The following is a 17,104-nucleotide window of genomic DNA, read 5'->3' on the forward strand; positions in this document are numbered from 1 at the left end:
AAGTGCTTCCTTGATCGTCGTGTGTTGTTGTCCTTCTCCCTTTTTCACCGTCCTCCAGTAGACTAATTTCTCTCTAATTTGTACATTACAAAATCTAAAGAAACCTCGAGTTACATTCGAGGGTAGTCTAAATTTACAACAAGAATGAAAAAGAAGAGGCACGACATGTACGCCATATTATGAATTACAATATACATACACATCCAATCATATTGGGGTTAAAGGCTATAACCATGTACCATGTCATATAACATTCAGAATATTTTATGACATAAAATTTACTATGATTTCAACAACAAATTATGAGCCACAACGCCATAGCTGAAACATAGTTTGGCTGAAACCTTGTTTGGCCGAGACCTTGTTGTTGACAACATCTTTGGTCGAAACCTAGATTGGCCGAAACTCTCTTTGGCCAAAAACTTATTTGGCCGAGACCCATAATCATGTAGATCATAGTAGACATCTCATGCAAGTTCTATATCACATATAAAATTCTAACAACTTAGTATATGTCTTCGCAAGTGGCTCTGATACCACTGTAAGGATCTAACCCGCTAAACACACTTAAACACAGCGGAAAATTAACTAGATCCTCTCCAGAAGATCCATGCGAAGGAGAAAACAATCATATACTATGTTTTACATGAGAGGTATACCTTTGTTGCGTGCCCTTTGCAATCCCTACAGCAACTTTTTCTTTAGATGCAGATCTCAGCGTGATCAAGTGTCCGCGCCTCTACGGTATCCACACGAACACATCCTTCCACTACAAGAAAAACCCTCATAGACATCGGTGGAACAACAGCGGTTTTAAGCAAATTTCGATGTCTTTGAGTATTTTACACCGAGTTTTCCAAAAATTGGTGTCTATAAGCGCAGATTTTCGCTCATAGACGTCCATTTTTTTAGCCGATGTCTATGAGCGTCTTTTTTTCATTAATAGACATCGATTTTAACAGCGGTTTTTAAAACCCGGTGTCTATGATGGCTTCCTTATTCTATCTACGAAATCGAATAGTAAAAAACCGTTGTTAAAAGTGGTGTTAATGAACCAAAATAAAATAATTTAATTTTTCCACCAATACTTAGCCAAAATTTGCAACACTTCACTCTTCCCTCCAAACCTAAACCTATATCGCGCCGTCCACCGTATACCATCGCGACACCACCACCACTTTCCTCCTCGCCTCATCTCCCTTTTCCCCTTCCTAGATCTACAAAAGATGGCGTCTTTTTCATGGACGGAGGAGGATGTGCTACGGTGCTGCGGCAGCAAGCGTTTCGCCAAGGAGCTCGCCTTCGCCTCGCCGTTTTTCAACCTCCACCACGTAATCCAGTCCGCCTGAGGGATTTGGTTCAACAAGGTCGACGCACCTTTGCCCCCTCTTCTCTACTCTCAATCATCCTCGCCGACCCCTTTCATCACCTTCTAATTCTTCAGATCGACGTCGCCGGATGGCTTGAGGCCTTCATGGCTCACCCGCCGATCGGATCCATCTCTCCCTCCATTTCGCAATCACTATTCTTCCAATCCCTCTCATTCCTTTTTCTATTCTGGAATCCTTTTAACTTTTTATTGTTGGCTGGATTAGGTGGTCCAAGGAAGAACAATCTGCTACAATGGCTATTGCCAATGATACCACGTTGCAGGTGGATCTGATCATGTTCCCCTCTTTATTTTAGAGATCATTCTTTTAATTTAAGATTTGAATTCTTTTTCTTTCGTCAAACTGTAAGAATTGGTGGATTGGAATATCTGTTACCAGGAGAAGTTTGGGTTTGTGTTCCTCATCTGCGCCTCTGGAAGGGGCACGCTGGAGATCCTTGTTGAATTGAAGGTAAATTGCTAAAAGAATAAGTTTAGTTTGGTCATCTCTTGTTCATGCCTCACGACAGCTTCAGAAAAATGGTTTGGTTTCACATTTACTCTTCAAACACAGTAGATTTGAATGTCGAGTAAGACTATGGTTGTGTCTTAAGGTTGAAGCTCTTATAATATCTTAATCTTCACAATATAATTGTCATCTTAATAACAAGATATATATTACATGAAAGCCATGATGATTATGAGTAGCTCACCTCCTATTGTCCATTTTATCGTCTCGGAGAATCAACTAACTAAATTTAGATATCAAACTATGCAGACTTCGTCAAGCTTTGCATAGAAATTGGAAATCGTGACTGAGAGAAGCACCTTCTTGATGTTATAAATCAGCACAATATGCTTATTTTCCTGGATGGCTAGATCATCTTGTTAACATTATCATGCTATATGTAAGGCATGATTGACGCCCCTTCCTCTTCCCCTTCCTAGATCGACGCCACCACACTTTCCTCCTCGCCGCTGGCATACCGGTAATTTTTCCTTTATCCATTGTTGCTACTGAAGTCCTTCCTCATCTTCAACAGTTTCATCTTCTTGATCTCTTGATTGCAAGTATTAATTGATTGATGCATGCAATGTGTTTGACGAATTTCCTCAAACACTACCCTGAGTTGATTTTATCATTTTTGTTTGCTAGATTGAGGAGTTGTTATTTCCTGTTGCTAAGTTGGTTTTATGTATTCCTTGAACTATCAAGTTTCTTTTATGTATATCCTAATTCTTTTCACTGATATGCCATGTTTTCTGGTTTATAAATTTACCTCTTTTTGTTGTTGTTGTTTCTACAGGATTTGTGTGTTGGACGCGCTACATATACAACTTAAAGGCTTTGATCATTAAGTGAGTATTTTCTTTTGACCTTCTTGTTAAATCGATTCATGACCAAGTAATTGTGATCATTAAGGATTCGCCAGCCTCTCCCTCGGTCGCCGTGGCTCTAGCCGGGACCATGGATGGGCCTGCCAATGACGAAGGGAATCTCTCTGATGCCAAAGGGCTTGCCAAGGAAGCTGCTTTCTTGTTCCAGAACCGACAGTTCCAGGAGTGCGATGAAATATTGAGCCAGATTTTTGATAAAAAGAGAGACGATGTGAAAGTGCGTCTAATTTATCTTTCGTTATACTGTGATTCTATTGTTTGGTACATTTCTGGTTAGGGGGATTCCGAATACTAATTATCAATGGAAAGTGCTGCTCGAATGACGACTTAATAGTTTGTAGAATAGATAACTGAAGAAGACAAGTCTCTCTTAGTCCAATAATTACTTCAAGCATTTATACCAATCTTCTAGCATATGCAGACACTACTATATATCCAAGCTATGAGCAAACGAAAGGTCCTTTATGATGAAAAATATATAAGATTTTGGGGCTTTAAAAATGGTGAAAAGATGAACAGAGCTTGCACATGGCTTAATGACCTAAGGATATCTTTTATGAAATTACAGCAAATGCATGACAGATGTAATTCTGCGGTGAGACCAACAAGTAAGAGCAACAGGATTTTAACTTTCTCTATGGTCAACCTTGCATAACGGAACTTGTAGATTCCTACTTTGTGTTGTTTGCTACGAAGAAGAGTGTACTGTAATCATGTGTGAACTGTGGATATTGTAGATTTCAGAGTCAAAGTCATCAGCCTGCATTAACTTTAGCGTCCAAATATTAGATGCTAAGTTGTTAAGATTAAACCTCAAGGGGCCCTCCTCACCTTTTCTTGCACTTGGCGTTTCATAAGACTTCAACTCCTAGTGTGTTTAGCATTTGCATTCCAGATTCATTACATTTCATGCACAACAAGCTTAGATTCTTTACCACTAATAAATTCTTAGATTTAGTGTTTCTGGAATGTTTAGGTTCTGTGAACTGTTGTGATAATGGAACCTGTTGTCTACTTGTTTATTTCTTCACTTTGATTATCATTTGTCATTGATTTAATCTGTATTTTAGTTGAAATGTAATTCGACTTCAACTCTTAAGGATTTTACACTGACTATATTTTACTTGGTTCTTCTCCATACGAAAATCAATTGACCAGTTATTATACAAATCAAGAATGTAAAATTCCTCAAATTTGTTCTATTTTAATTGAAATCTCATTGCTTCCCAAAGATGACAGTGATCCAATGATTCTTTGCTCGGTTTGATATGAAAGAAGAAATTGCATATTTGGTATCCACACTTCTACTTTTTGTGCGAAGGCTTTTACGTTGTTTGTCTTTAGGTCTCCCTAATAGTTGCAACTCAGGGTTTGATGTTGTTTCTCCATGTCAAAATGTATTAATTGGTTGCTATATGAAACATGTATATTTTTTCCTCTAATTATTTCTATTTTGACTAATATCTTACTCATTTTTAAAGTACATGATGATTTGTTGTTGACTTGCATACAAAAGAAGAGAAGTTTATTTACTATGTGTAGTTCTTATTTGTGTGAACCTTAATCATTTTCTATTTATTTCAGGTTCTTCATAACATTGCAGTTGCAAAATACTTTTGAGATGGTTGCACTGATCCTAGGAATCTCCTTGATGCATTAAACAAGGTTAAAGTAAGTTTACTGAATCACAGGTAATTGATTTTTTGAATTAATTTATGAAGATAATTTCACATTTCATACTGACGTTCTTGAGGAAACAAATTATTAAACATTAAAGCTATAATCATATTAAGCATATGATATTATATGACATGATTATACTTAACATGTATGATAAGGTTAAACATGATCTTTAGAATCATCCATTCTTCTATAGCAGAAAAGTCTGTTGTTCATTGGGAATCATGTCTTCTCCAAATCATGGTATTTTGAATATTGCTAATATTTTATTATCTATTTCATGTAATTTCATCATTTTCTCTATCTTTTTTTCAAAGTTGGAAATAATTTAATCTATGTTTATCCATTCAGTCAATATTCTATGATTTCTTAAACTAGCATTGTTCTTGCAACTGAAAATATATTTTACATACACTTTTTGATTAATAACTATATTGGTTATAGGAGCAGAGTGAAGAGCTTGCGCATACTTTTGTGGACCAGATTGACTATGAGAATAGCTGCCTATGCTATATGGTTTCAGGGTCTAAAGCTAATAGTGCTTCAATTCATCAAAGTGCTGCTATAAATAGCAGTAAAGTTGTCCATGCCCAAGAGTTTGATGTTTCAGTAACAATGTTGAATATTGTATGTAGTTCAACGCATTTTGTCAAAAATTTTCTTTCCATAATTAGCGAATGAGTTAATAATTACTCTCTTCTTAGTATTTTTGTTAATTTGGTTCTTCATAGGCAATCATTCTCTACCATATCCATGAGTATGCATAGTCATTATCTGTTCTCAAAAAGCTGTTCCAGAATATCGAGCCAATTGAAGAGGTATGCCTTAATTTAATCATCTTATGAGTTATTGATAAGATGATTCTTTTTAGTATGCCTTGCTATTTTTTCCTATGCAGCAAATAGCTCTCCGTGTATGCCTTCTTCTACTGGATGTTGCATTAGCTTGTGAAGATATTTTACAAGTCTAAGTAAGTTTCTTTGTAATCAACACCTTTTACTTTTTTATTTTCCTCAATGATGTCTCTTTTATTTTTTTTAAAATTCACAAAATGAAAGTGCTGCAATATCTGTTTTTATGTGTTGTTACAGTTTACAAATCTCAAGTACTCCAGAGTTGAAATTAATGAAGTGCAGTTCGAGTGGGCTGAATGCATGCCAGATTACATTTGAGTAGGAAAGGTATTTGATTTTTAAAAACTTTGGATGATGCATACATTTGCATGGAATGTAAATTGTGGATGCTACCTTGATGTGTACAATATCTATTACCTTTTGATGTTGTAAAAAGAATATTTGTGTATTTTATGGATACTGACTTGATGTGTACAATATCTATTACCTTTTGATGTTGTAAGAAGAATATTTGTGTAATTTGTGGATACGGACTTGATGTGTACAATATCTATTATCTTTTTATGTTGCAAGAATAATATTTATGTGTTGGTTACATGGAAATTGACTTGGTGTGTTTAGATACACCGATATATAATAATATTAACTAAATTTTGTATTATTAAAATGTTGTATAATATCGGTTTTTCACTGTTTCGGAAATCGAATCGGTGTCATTAAACAATACTGATATTACATCGGTTTTCCACCGCTGCCAAAATCGGTATCATTAATTGATATTACATCAGTTTTACATTGTTGATGGAATTGGTGTTGTTAATATTACATCGGTCGTAAACCACTATCAAAACTGGTGTTATTAACATATATTACATCGGTTTTACACCGTTGCTGAACCGGTGTCGTTAAGTGATACTACACTGGTTCATAACCAATTCGAAAACCGATGTCGTTAAGTGATACTACATCGGTTATAACTCGATGTCTAAAATGACAGACCTTTTACATCGCCTTCATAGACATCGGTCGATTTTGTAATAGACAGCGGTGGAAAACCGATGTTTATAAGGGTTTTTCTTGTAGTGTTCGTTTGTCACACGAGCGAAGCCTTCAAAGAAGAACCATCTTCTTGTGCTAGCAAGAAATATGGTTCAGCCAAAACTTGAAGAATCGACCATGGAGGAAGGAGGAAGAAGAAGAGGGTAGTCTAAAAGTCACACTTTTCATTCCATTTCCATCTAATAAAAAATTCATTCCAAAAAACCTATTTATATTCATCCCGTGAATACCAAGGATTTTTATCTCTTTGTATTCCTCTTAATTGATTGGATTATTATATTGGATTAACCATTAATCCAATAACCCAATAAGTCTAACCCATTGAGTCTAACCCATTAATCCAATGTGTCTAATGCGGATTGGACTCAATCCAATGAGTGAGTTCATTTGAGTCTAACTCAATGAGTAACCCAAAAAACTTAATCATCTCATAATTAGCTCTTAAGGCTAATTACTAACAAATCTTACAAAACACTAAGGTTTGCCATCGTTCCAATATAATCAAGAATTTTACCAGATATTGACAAGTGCCTAAGAACCCTATATAAATAACAGTCAATAAAGCAAAGATATGTATATGCCTACCAAAATACACAGAGAGAAGCTACTTCACTGATGATATTTTGTGGCTTACTTACAATTTCCTCATTAGAGTCATATGCTGCAATGGAGAAAACTGTCCATCTCCACCTTTCCAGGCTGTCACCCTCCTGGATTTGCTGCAAATAAATTTTTAAATATGTCATATATAGTATCACTTCAAGCAGATTGAAATACTAACTAATTGCACTTACAGCTCAGTTACTGATACCAGTCTGAAGAAGCTATCAGGAAACGAACCTTCCATAGATGTCCCTTGCATGTCACTAGCGCACATGGTTCAAGTATCCAACTTGTTCATAACGAAATTTATTAATGATTAACATTTGGTCTAGAGTAGCAGTGATCGACCGCTTACAAGTGAACAAGTTTTGTCCAGCCACTAATGAAACTTGGTGTTCTGCCAGAAATTGGGTTGCCATCTATTGTACTGGAAAAAGAAAAGCAGAAAGTTTAAGCATGCCAACTAGACTGTTAAATTTCATTGGCTCAAGCAAACATGTTATGTGTTTGACACTTTACATAAACTTCTTTACGCAACTTAACTTGTGAAGATAAATCATAAACCTTTACTTCCACCTTTTACACTGCAGGAATAATGAGGATCACTACATTTTTAACATGGTAACTTGTTTTAATCAATAAGGTTAAATACTAATGACAAAAATCTACACATTAACTTATTAAGTTTGTAGATGAATGTGCAATGCGTAGCTAGCTAGGGTTTTACTTATGAATATTAATGACAGAATCTTGTCGCACAAGTATGTTGTTAAGTTTATAGATGAATGCTCAATGCTTAACTTACTCAGCTAATATTTAATATTTCTGAGCAAAAAAAAAAAACTTCTATATTGATAAGATACAAGAGATGTAACATACAAGTATTTTAACTTCCGGAGATTGCCACGCGATTCTGGTAATTCCCCTGTCAGATTATTTGATGAAAGAAATCTGTAACGAACTCAAAAGCAAGAATCAAATTACATTGGATGCATAAATAAATAAATATATCAAAACTAGTGACAAAAAGTACATGTATTCATCTTACAAGGCAGTTAAACTACTGAGGTTGCCAAGGGCTTCAGGAATCGGGTCTTCTAGACAGTTTGCTTCTAATTTCCTATCGCAATTTATATATGTTTATTTAATTAGCACCACAAAATATTATAGAAGAAGAGAAACTATGGAGCAGGAGAAAGGAATGTACAGAGATTCGAGCGTTGTGATATTTCCAAGCTCTTTGGGGATGTTCCCAAATCTCCTATTTCCCAAAGAGATCTGTAAATCTTTTGTTACAAAAGAACTCTTTGGGAATGTCGCTACAAACGTGTCGCAGTCAAGAGTTTCGATGTGTGACTACTTTGGGATCAAAAGCTTGAAAGCCTTCGAGGCCTTTGGCTTGAGTGGAGACGTCGGGAGGAGCGGAGCAGCAATGAGGTCTCCTCTTCTCTTCAGCTTGTTCTCATCTCTAAATCGCTACAATCAAGAGGGAAAATTACACCATCATGGAGAGGAGAGCACAGTGTCATGGAGGAAGATCTAGTAGAGCCGACACCCCTTCTTGTCACGCGGTCGACAGGATGGCGTGAAGAGATTGTATAAGGAGAGGGAAAGAAAAATGGCTTGGGGTTTCGGGAACGTGAAGGGGAAAACAAGGCGCCGAAAAGAATTGCGGAGAGGGGGAAGCAAAACTGCGAGAGGGAAAATAATGAAACAAATACAATCAAAGACAACGATTTTATGAAAACCGTTGTCGTAGCCCCTAAAAAAGCACTTAAAGACAATAATTTTAGATAACCGTTGTAAAATGCGTTGTTGATTTAAAAAAAATTATTCAACGACAACGATTTTCACAAAACTGTTGCCTTCTGTATTTTATGGGAGCTCAAAGACAATGATTTTATCTAAAACCATTGTCTTTACCAAATTTACAACAGTTTCATCTAAAATCATTATTGATCCTGTCCGAACGCCGACTCAACGGACGCTGGGCACGTGGCGCTCTCCGGGTCGCCGATGTAGATCTCCGGCTAGTCTCACGACCCGCGAACTGCAGGCAGAAGGTCGGGCGGGAGGGTCCGGCAACCCTCCGCTCAAGTCGTGCAAGCAAGTGGTCGAAAAGTAGCTCCAAAGCTTGTAGAATGCACGTACCTCCCGTCTCGGCTTTATATAGAGCGGTGAAAGAGCCTCTACACGCCCACCGAGGAGGCGCCGTGCAGTCCCAACCTATACCGGTATGTGTTTGTCGACGCTTGGTGACCGCAACTGCGTCGCATCTTGATGGGACAACAGACGTTGTCGGACTAGGAGTAAGCTTAGCCATATGACTTGTACCGCCGAAGATGTTCTTGTTCTAGTTTACCGCCACCCGGTAGCGTGACGCACTCTGACGGGCAAAGGCAAATCCGGGACGCCTTCATCCCTCGCTCGGCTACCGCCCAAGACGCCTCACGCCTCGCCTGGCGCGTTGAAATGTCGGGAGACTTAGGCGAGTGCCTTCCGGCTCTTAGACAACGTTTCATTGGCCGGACCCGATGTCGAGCGCCTTTTACTATCGATCTTGGAGCGCATCGGCTTGCCCTTTTCTCATGAGTCCGATCGGCTCACCCTTCTTGACGGAACCACACGGCCTTTGACCTCACGTGGCGTGGCGTTGACCCCTCGTTAGGGGTCCGGGCTCTTACCACCGGATCACTTGCCTTCCCTCGAGTCTAGTAGGAGAAGTCCGACCGACCGGACCGCCGATTTGATTGAGCAATGCGCATCTTGCATTACCGGCTCGGCGAGCAGATATTCATCCGTTTGGCGGTATCTTGTCCGTGCCTTGTGTTCTCTTGGAATCTATGTCCATGCTCTCCCCACTACCCACGCGCCGCGCACCGCGCTAAGGCAGGCTCATTAAATGAGGCGATCCGCCGGCGATCGTGGCGACGTTGCGGTGCTGTATGGCGTCGCTACTCGAGAACCGCCGTTGAAATGCAGGGATGATGACCGTTATCGACGACTGGATCGGGCGGAGGTTGCTCCGCGGCGATAAAAAGCGACTCCGTTTCGCCATTATTGCTTCATCCTCCTCCGGCGCCTCCTCTGCTGTTTTTTCTCCTCCTCGCCCTCGCCTCAACTCTGGCAACCCGTGCCCCGTCGATCATCTTTCTTGCTCGTAAGACCCTCTTTTTCGTTCCCAACGCTTTCTTCTTTCATTAATCGCTTTTTCAGTCGGTTTTCCTCCATTCCTTACTTGAACCTTCCCTTTTGGTCCCGTATTCTTGTCTTTCGACCATGACTAGCACCTCATGATCAATCGCGGCCTCGAGTCTATGGTACGACCATGAGCCGTTTGATGAGGAGGGGCGGCGTTGCCTCTGCCTCGGACTTCGACATTCCCGACCACCAAATAGTATTAGCCACCGCCGATCGGCCTCATGAACCACCTGCGCTCTTTTTGAGACCAATTTTCACGCCTTCCCCCTCCCCATAATTTTTCTTGCAAGTTTGCAACTACTTCGCATCCCGCTCGGCTAACTAGTTCCGAACTCCATTACGAATAGGGGTGATAATTTTATTCAAACATGAATCCCCTCGACCCTAAGATTTTCCACTACTTTTTTATCCCAAGCAAGCCGACCTTTGTTTTCCAGTCTAGGATAGGTTTCGTCCTCTATATGCCGAGCTCCAACAAACATTGGAAGGAGCATTTTTCTATACGTTTTCGAGGCCAACTTTTAACAAGTGCAGACGGCGATGCAAGTATAGCCGGAGCTCGGCAAATTACAGTGACGCGACCTACCTTCATGAGCGGTTGGTGGGTCAGCCTATCACATTGACAAGTTGCTCCTCCCGAGTAATGTATATATTTGCTTCCACCGATCTGACCTGCAGCATGAGTAGCGATTCTCATCCCTCCTTTTCTTTTGTTCTAATTGATTTAATCTTTGTTTCTGCAGCTGAAGGGCCAAGGCACCGAGAAGCTCAAATTAAAAGCCGCTCGATTGAGGCGGTGAAGAACAAGGAGGTCGCGGCTGGCTTTGATCGCCTGATCCGGCCAAGCCAAGGCTGAAGGACACGGATGTCTCAAGCCTTGGCAGCTACTACCTCTCACGACGAGGCAGCGCGCGACCTTCTCCAAGCCGAGGTGGAGGGTCGGATGATGTTCGCTACTCACTAAGCGCGCGGACGGACGCCAGAATCAGCCGCCTCAATTCACGTGATGATCACGGCCGAGCGGGCGTGGATGCTCGTGTTGTCCGGGACGGTTTCCTAGAGAGTACCCCGACCCCATGGCTCTCGAGGGCAAGCTACGAGGTGTCGTCGTCCGACCCTTCAAGAACTCTGCGCCGACAGTGCTTGGCGAGCTTCCTTCCTTGTCTACCGGTGGGCCATCGTTAAGGCCGATTCTTCGGTGAGCCAGGCCCGGATAATTGACTGTTCCCTCGGAGGAATACATGGTCTGCGCTGACTCGCCTGGTCCCCAGCGAGATCACCTTGACGGGCCCTCTTGCAAAAGTTTGGGAGGACGCTCGGCGCCGAATAAAAGCGATGACCCCCGGGCAGCTCGGCGACAGCAACTTTCAACAGGCCACCGGGGTATGCTCCTTTTCTTTGTTCGTGTATTTGCATTAAGTTTGTAACTTGTTCACTTTTGCTCGTAGAACTGGGTGGAGCAAATTGCCATTAGCAATCGGTTGGCCGAGCTGGAGGATGAATTGAAAAAAGTTAAAGCCGCAGGTGACACCCGACAATCGACGACCACTCTGGAGCAGGCCAAAAAATTACTGGAAGCCGAACGGAAACGGGCTTACGATCTGGCGAGCAAGGTCGTTCGGCTTGAAGCGATGGTCAAACAACGAGATAAGGAGATCAAAACAGCGATCACCCGAAAGCGCCATGCCATCGATGACATGGACCGAATGAAGGTGGATATCAGAGGGCTGGAGCAACGCATCAAGGATCTGGATGCCCTTCTGGCCACCGAGAAGGAGAGACGCTCGACCGATCTTCAAAGATTTGATGGAGATTTGAAGGATCTCCAACGCCGCCACGCCGAGCTCAAAGAGTATCAAGAGGGGGAGTCGCCTCAAGGCGTTTGTCCGCTCGGACGCCTTTGGGGAGAAATTCTTGACAAGATCTGCCTCACCTTGGAAGAGGCGATCAAAGCGGCTATGGATCACTTAAAGGCCAAAGGCCACTGCCCGCCGAGTGACCACCTCGCGACCGTGATGGGCGCCATCCCCGACTTTTGATTTCGACGCATGAGTGTTTCTTATGAACTTTTTGTATCCCCGTCGGCTAAACTTATTTTTGGTTAGCCCTGTGCTTAATAGATAATCTTTTTCTTTCCTTCAACTTTTGTTTTGGCAAGAAATTTTTCTTTCGTCATAACTAAAGTGTTCTTTAAAACTCCTCCGCTCGGCTTTACGCTCTAACATGGTCTCAAGCCAATTGTCTTCAAAAAATGTTTTTCTCCATCCGACTGCGTAGCCGCACGAAGCGCGAACGTCACTCGTTCACGTGCTCACATCTTTAATTTTTATTAACCATCTTTTGCTTTGCACCTCACCTCAAAAGGGGTTTTCCATATATTTTTGCTAAGTGAGCTGCTCGGCCGTATGTTGGCCTAGCACAGGCTCTGTCGTCGGTCGGCTCTTACCGCCGGAATGTATCACGTGGATGGCTATTCGCTCGGACGTTTATAGACGCCGGCTCGTCTCTCGATATTTAACGTCGGAGCTCAACGGTCTTCCGCTCGGACGTTTATAGACGCCAGCTCGTCTCTCGATATTTAACGTCGGAGCTCGACGGTCTTCCGCTCGGACGTTTATAGACGTCGGCTCGTCTCTCGATTTTTAACGTCGGAGCTCGACAGTCTTCCGCTCGGACGTTTATAGACACTAGCTCGTCTCTCGATTTTTAACGTCGGAGCTCGAACGGAGTCGGTCGAACGGTATTGGCGGCGCTTCTCGGACGCTTGCGCCTCGATATTTAACGTCGGAGCTCGACGGTCTTCCGCTCGGACGTTTATAGACGCCGGCTCGTCTCTCGATATTTAACGTCGGAGCTCGACGGTCTTCCGCTCGGACGTTTATAGACGCCGGCTCGTCTCTCGATATTTAACGTCGGAGCTCGACGGTCTTCCGCTCGGATGTTTATAGACGCCGGCTCGTCTCTCGATATTTAACGTCGGAGCTCGACGGTCTTTCGCTCGGACGTTTATAGACGCCAGCTCGTCTCTCGATATTTAACGTTGGAGCTCGACGACCTTTACGGCTAACTTCAATACTGCCGATCGGCATAACCCTTGGCAATCCACTGAATTAATTTCGCTTCCTGCATTACAAAGACACGGGCAACTAGAATATACATAAATATGTGTTACACCAGTGCACCTTTCATCCGGCACGATAAGGCTGGAGATGATTCGCACTCCATGGCCGATCCAGCTCACGCCCGTCTTCATCCTCCAAATAATATACGCCCGAGCGGAGCTTTTCAATGACCTTGAAGGGGCCCGCCCATGGTGCCTCCAGTTTGCCGACGTCGCCGACCGGCTTGACTTTCTTCCAGACAAGATCGCCGACCTGGAATGATCTGGGGATTACACGGCGTTGTAATTTTGCTTCATCCGTTGTCGGTACGCCATCAGCCGGACGGATGCCTTGTCTCTTTCTTCTTCGACCAGATCCAGCTCCATGTTCCTCCGCTCAGCGTTGTCCTCATCATAATTTTGGATCCGAGCGGATTCGACGCCGACTTCAACAGGAATGACTGCTTCGCCGCCATACACCAAGTGGAAAGGCGTGACGCCCGTCCCTTCCTTTGGAGCCGTTCGGATGGCCCATAAGACGTCCGGCACTTCATCGACCCAACTTCCTCCCAAGTGATCGAGCCGAGCGCGTAGAATGCGAAGAATTTCCCGATTGGCTACTTCGGCTTGACCATTGCTTTGAGGATAGGCTACTGATGTGAAGTGTTGCTCGATGCCATAGCTTTGGCACCAATCTTCGAGCAATTTTCCGGTGAACTGCCGTCCGTTGTCGGAAATAAGTCGTCGGGGGATGCCGAACTGACAGATGATGTTCTGCCAAATAAATTTCTTGACCATCTGCTCGGTGATCCTGGCTAATGGCTCGGCCTCCACCCACTTGGAAAAATAATCGACCGCCACAAGCAAAAATTTCCGCTGCCCGGTCACCATCAGAAATGGACTGACGATATCCATTCCCCATTGATCGAACGGACATGAAACGGTTGATGCCTTCATTTCCTCTGCCGGTCGGTGGGAGAAGTTGTGATACTTCTGGCCTGTACGAGCGGCATCTATTTGTAAGGTTGGCCAAAAGTATCCAGCAGGATCTTCTTAGCTAGTGCTCGTCCGCCATGTCCTCCGTACGATCCTTGATGTACTTCTTGGAGGATGTGAGCCGAGTCTTTCGAGCTTACACATTTTTGTAAAGCTGATCGTCGATGAGTGTGAACCGACCGACTCTCCTCCTTAGCGGTGGGCTTCATACTCATTGGATGGTGTGGCGCCCGGGCGGAGGAACTCTATGATGGGTGTTCTCCATCGCTTGGAAATGTGAGGCCTTCCATCCGGTCGACGTGTGCCACCCTTTTCAATTGGCTGCTGAATGGCGGCCGGCGTTATTGAGCTCGCGAGTTTGGCTAACTCATCACTGTTTGATTTTCTCTGGGTATCTTCCGGACATTAACTTCTTTGAAATCGGCTTTGAGCTTCTCGGCTTCAGCTTGAGCCGAGCACTATTGATTTCGAAGGCACGAAAAAACTGTGGCCATTGCGAATCGGGTGAAGCATTACCCGCAGTGGCTCCACATGCCGCATATGAGGGTCTCATACTCTCCTTCATTGTTGGTAGCTTTATAATCCGCTGGACGGATAAGTGCATCTTCTCTTCTTGAGGAGAGTAACAATATTCAATCCCACTTCCGAGCCGAGTGGGCGACCCATCCACATATATTTTCCACATAGCTTCGCTCCGCCTTTGCACCTCGGTCAAAAAAAGGATTGCGCTTTGATCGCCGAGCAGGGCTGGTATTGGATGTCAAATTCACTTAACTCGTCGTCCATTTAATGAGCAGCCCAGACGCCCTAGCGGGCTATTGGTTTTGACAATGATAGTATGCGCCAAGAAATATGGACGGGGCGCCGGCGGCGGGGCGAGGCGAAAGGTAGCTTCGAGCCAGTGTGGCGAGATTGACATCTTTAAAATGTGACTAAGAAATACGGCTCCTCTCGCTCGCCCTCACGGTCTTGGTGATTGCACGATCGACGAGACAGATAAATACAGAGTGGCTCACCAATAGTCGGCTTAGCTGGGAGCGAATTCAGATATGCCTTTAAATCTTGAGAATTCTTCATCCCAGTGAAATTTTGTAGCCTTGCGTAAGATCTTGAAAAAGGAAGGCTCGGTCGGCGATGTTGGAGATGAATCGGACGGGCGATTATCCGACGGTCAAACGCTACACTTCCTTGTATTTCTTGGAGGCGACATATCTTGTAGAGCTTTCACCTTCTGGGATTTGTTTGATGCCCGCTAGGTCACTATGTACCAACGCCCTCCTTTGCTCCGCAGGCACAGGATTTAGCTTGACTCCATATTTGCGTAGCATTCGGAAGGTTTCTTCCATATCCTTGAAGAGATCGGGCTCGGACGGACTTAATGAGAATGTCGTCCACATAAACTTCTAGATTCCGACCTGCTCTCTGAATACTTTATTCATCAAGCGATGATAGGTGGCCCCCGCAATTCGAACGGCATCACATTATAGCAATAAGTGCCGTCGTATCACAGTTGACTTTTCTTGATCTTCACGGCGGCACTTGGTGATAGCCACAGTAGGCGTCGAGCATCTGATTAATTCACGGTCGTAGAGTCCACCGGTGATCTATCCGGGTAGAGGATAAAAGTCTTCGAGCAAGCTTTGTTGAGATCCGAAAATCTATGCATACTCTCCACTTGTTGCCGCTTGGAGACTAATACTCGTTAGCCAACCAGCTCGGGCACCTCGCGGATATGGCGGCTTCCACGAGTTTCTCCACCTCCGCTCGGATGATGGTATTCTGCTCGGCTCACTGGCCGTGCATCCGGTCGGACGTGTAGTTCATGCTGTGCTATACTCGGCGAAATTCCGGGCAGCTCATGTGTCGACCAGACGAAGAAATCATGATTTCTTCGGAGGCATTGGATCAGCTTTTCTTTCTGCTTCTCCTCCAGATCGGACGCGATGAATGTTGTAGCCTCCGATCGGGTGGGGTGAATCTGCACTTCCTCTTTTTCTTCATAAATTAAAGAGGGTGGCTTTTCGGTGATGGCGTTTACCTCGATCCGGGGCGCCTTCCGAGCGGAATTGGCCTCTGCTCGGACCATCTCGATGTAGCATCGCCGAGCGGCTAGCTGATCTCCCCGTACTTCTCCCACTTTGTCCTCTACGGGGAACTTGATCTTCTGATGGAAGGTTGAGACGACCGCTCGGAATTCGCTGAGCGCCGGTCGTCCCAAAATGACGTTGTAGGACGAGGGAGAGTCGACCACCACGAAGTTTGTTGTCCTTGTCCTCCTGAGCGGCTCTTCTCCCAGCGAGGTAGCCAGTCGGATCTGTCCGACCGGCTGAACTTCGTTACCCGTAAACCCGTAGAGCGGAGTTGTCATGGGCAACAACTCGGCTCGATCAATTTGCAGCTGATCGAACACCTTCTTGAATATGATGTTGACTGAGCTCCCTGTGTCAATAAATACGCAGTGAATAGTGTAATTGGCTATTACCGCTTTGATGAGCAGAGCATCGTCGTGGGGTACTTCAACTCCTTCCAAGTCCCCGGGCCCAAAACTAATTTCGGGTCCTTCCGCTCGTTCTCGGCTACAGCCGACCGCATGAATCTGGAGCTGCCGGACGCTCGCCTTTCTAGCTCGGTTGGAGTCTCCTCCGGTCGGCCCGCCAGCAATAACGTTGATCTCGCCTCGGGAAGTGTTGCTTCTATTTTCCTCTTCCCGAGCGGACGGTCGAGACCGTTCTCTGGACGCTCGGTGATTCTCCTGCCTTGGAGGACGATGCCGATCGGGAGTGTGTTGCCGTGGTCTATCAGCTCGCGTCCGATCGGCTTCATGAGTTATCTGTTGCCTGTCGA

At 43.9% G+C, this 17,104-nt stretch overlaps 1 protein-coding gene and 1 long non-coding RNA gene across 2 annotated transcripts; both read left to right on the forward strand.

The window, feature by feature from the left end:
• Positions 1–1,226: 1,226 nt before the first annotated feature.
• LOC121979792 (uric acid degradation bifunctional protein TTL-like) lies at positions 1,227–4,387 on the forward strand. The gene is made up of 5 exons (XM_042531786.1): positions 1,227–1,339; positions 1,596–1,653; positions 1,770–1,841; positions 2,793–2,984; positions 4,352–4,387. The coding sequence occupies exons 1-5, from the start codon at positions 1,227–1,229 to the stop codon at positions 4,385–4,387; spliced, it is 471 nt and encodes a 156-aa protein (XP_042387720.1).
• Positions 4,388–5,015: 628 nt separating this feature from the next.
• Positions 5,016–5,418, forward strand: LOC121983010. Its single transcript, XR_006112359.1, has 3 exons — positions 5,016–5,074; positions 5,179–5,265; positions 5,346–5,418. It is a non-coding gene; the product is annotated as an uncharacterized LOC121983010 (long non-coding RNA).
• The last annotated feature ends 11,686 nt before the right edge of the window (positions 5,419–17,104 follow it).

Source organism: Zingiber officinale, chromosome 5A (assembly GCF_018446385.1).
Source record: "Zingiber officinale cultivar Zhangliang chromosome 5A, Zo_v1.1, whole genome shotgun sequence".
Taxonomy (NCBI): Eukaryota; Viridiplantae; Streptophyta; class Magnoliopsida; order Zingiberales; family Zingiberaceae; genus Zingiber; species Zingiber officinale.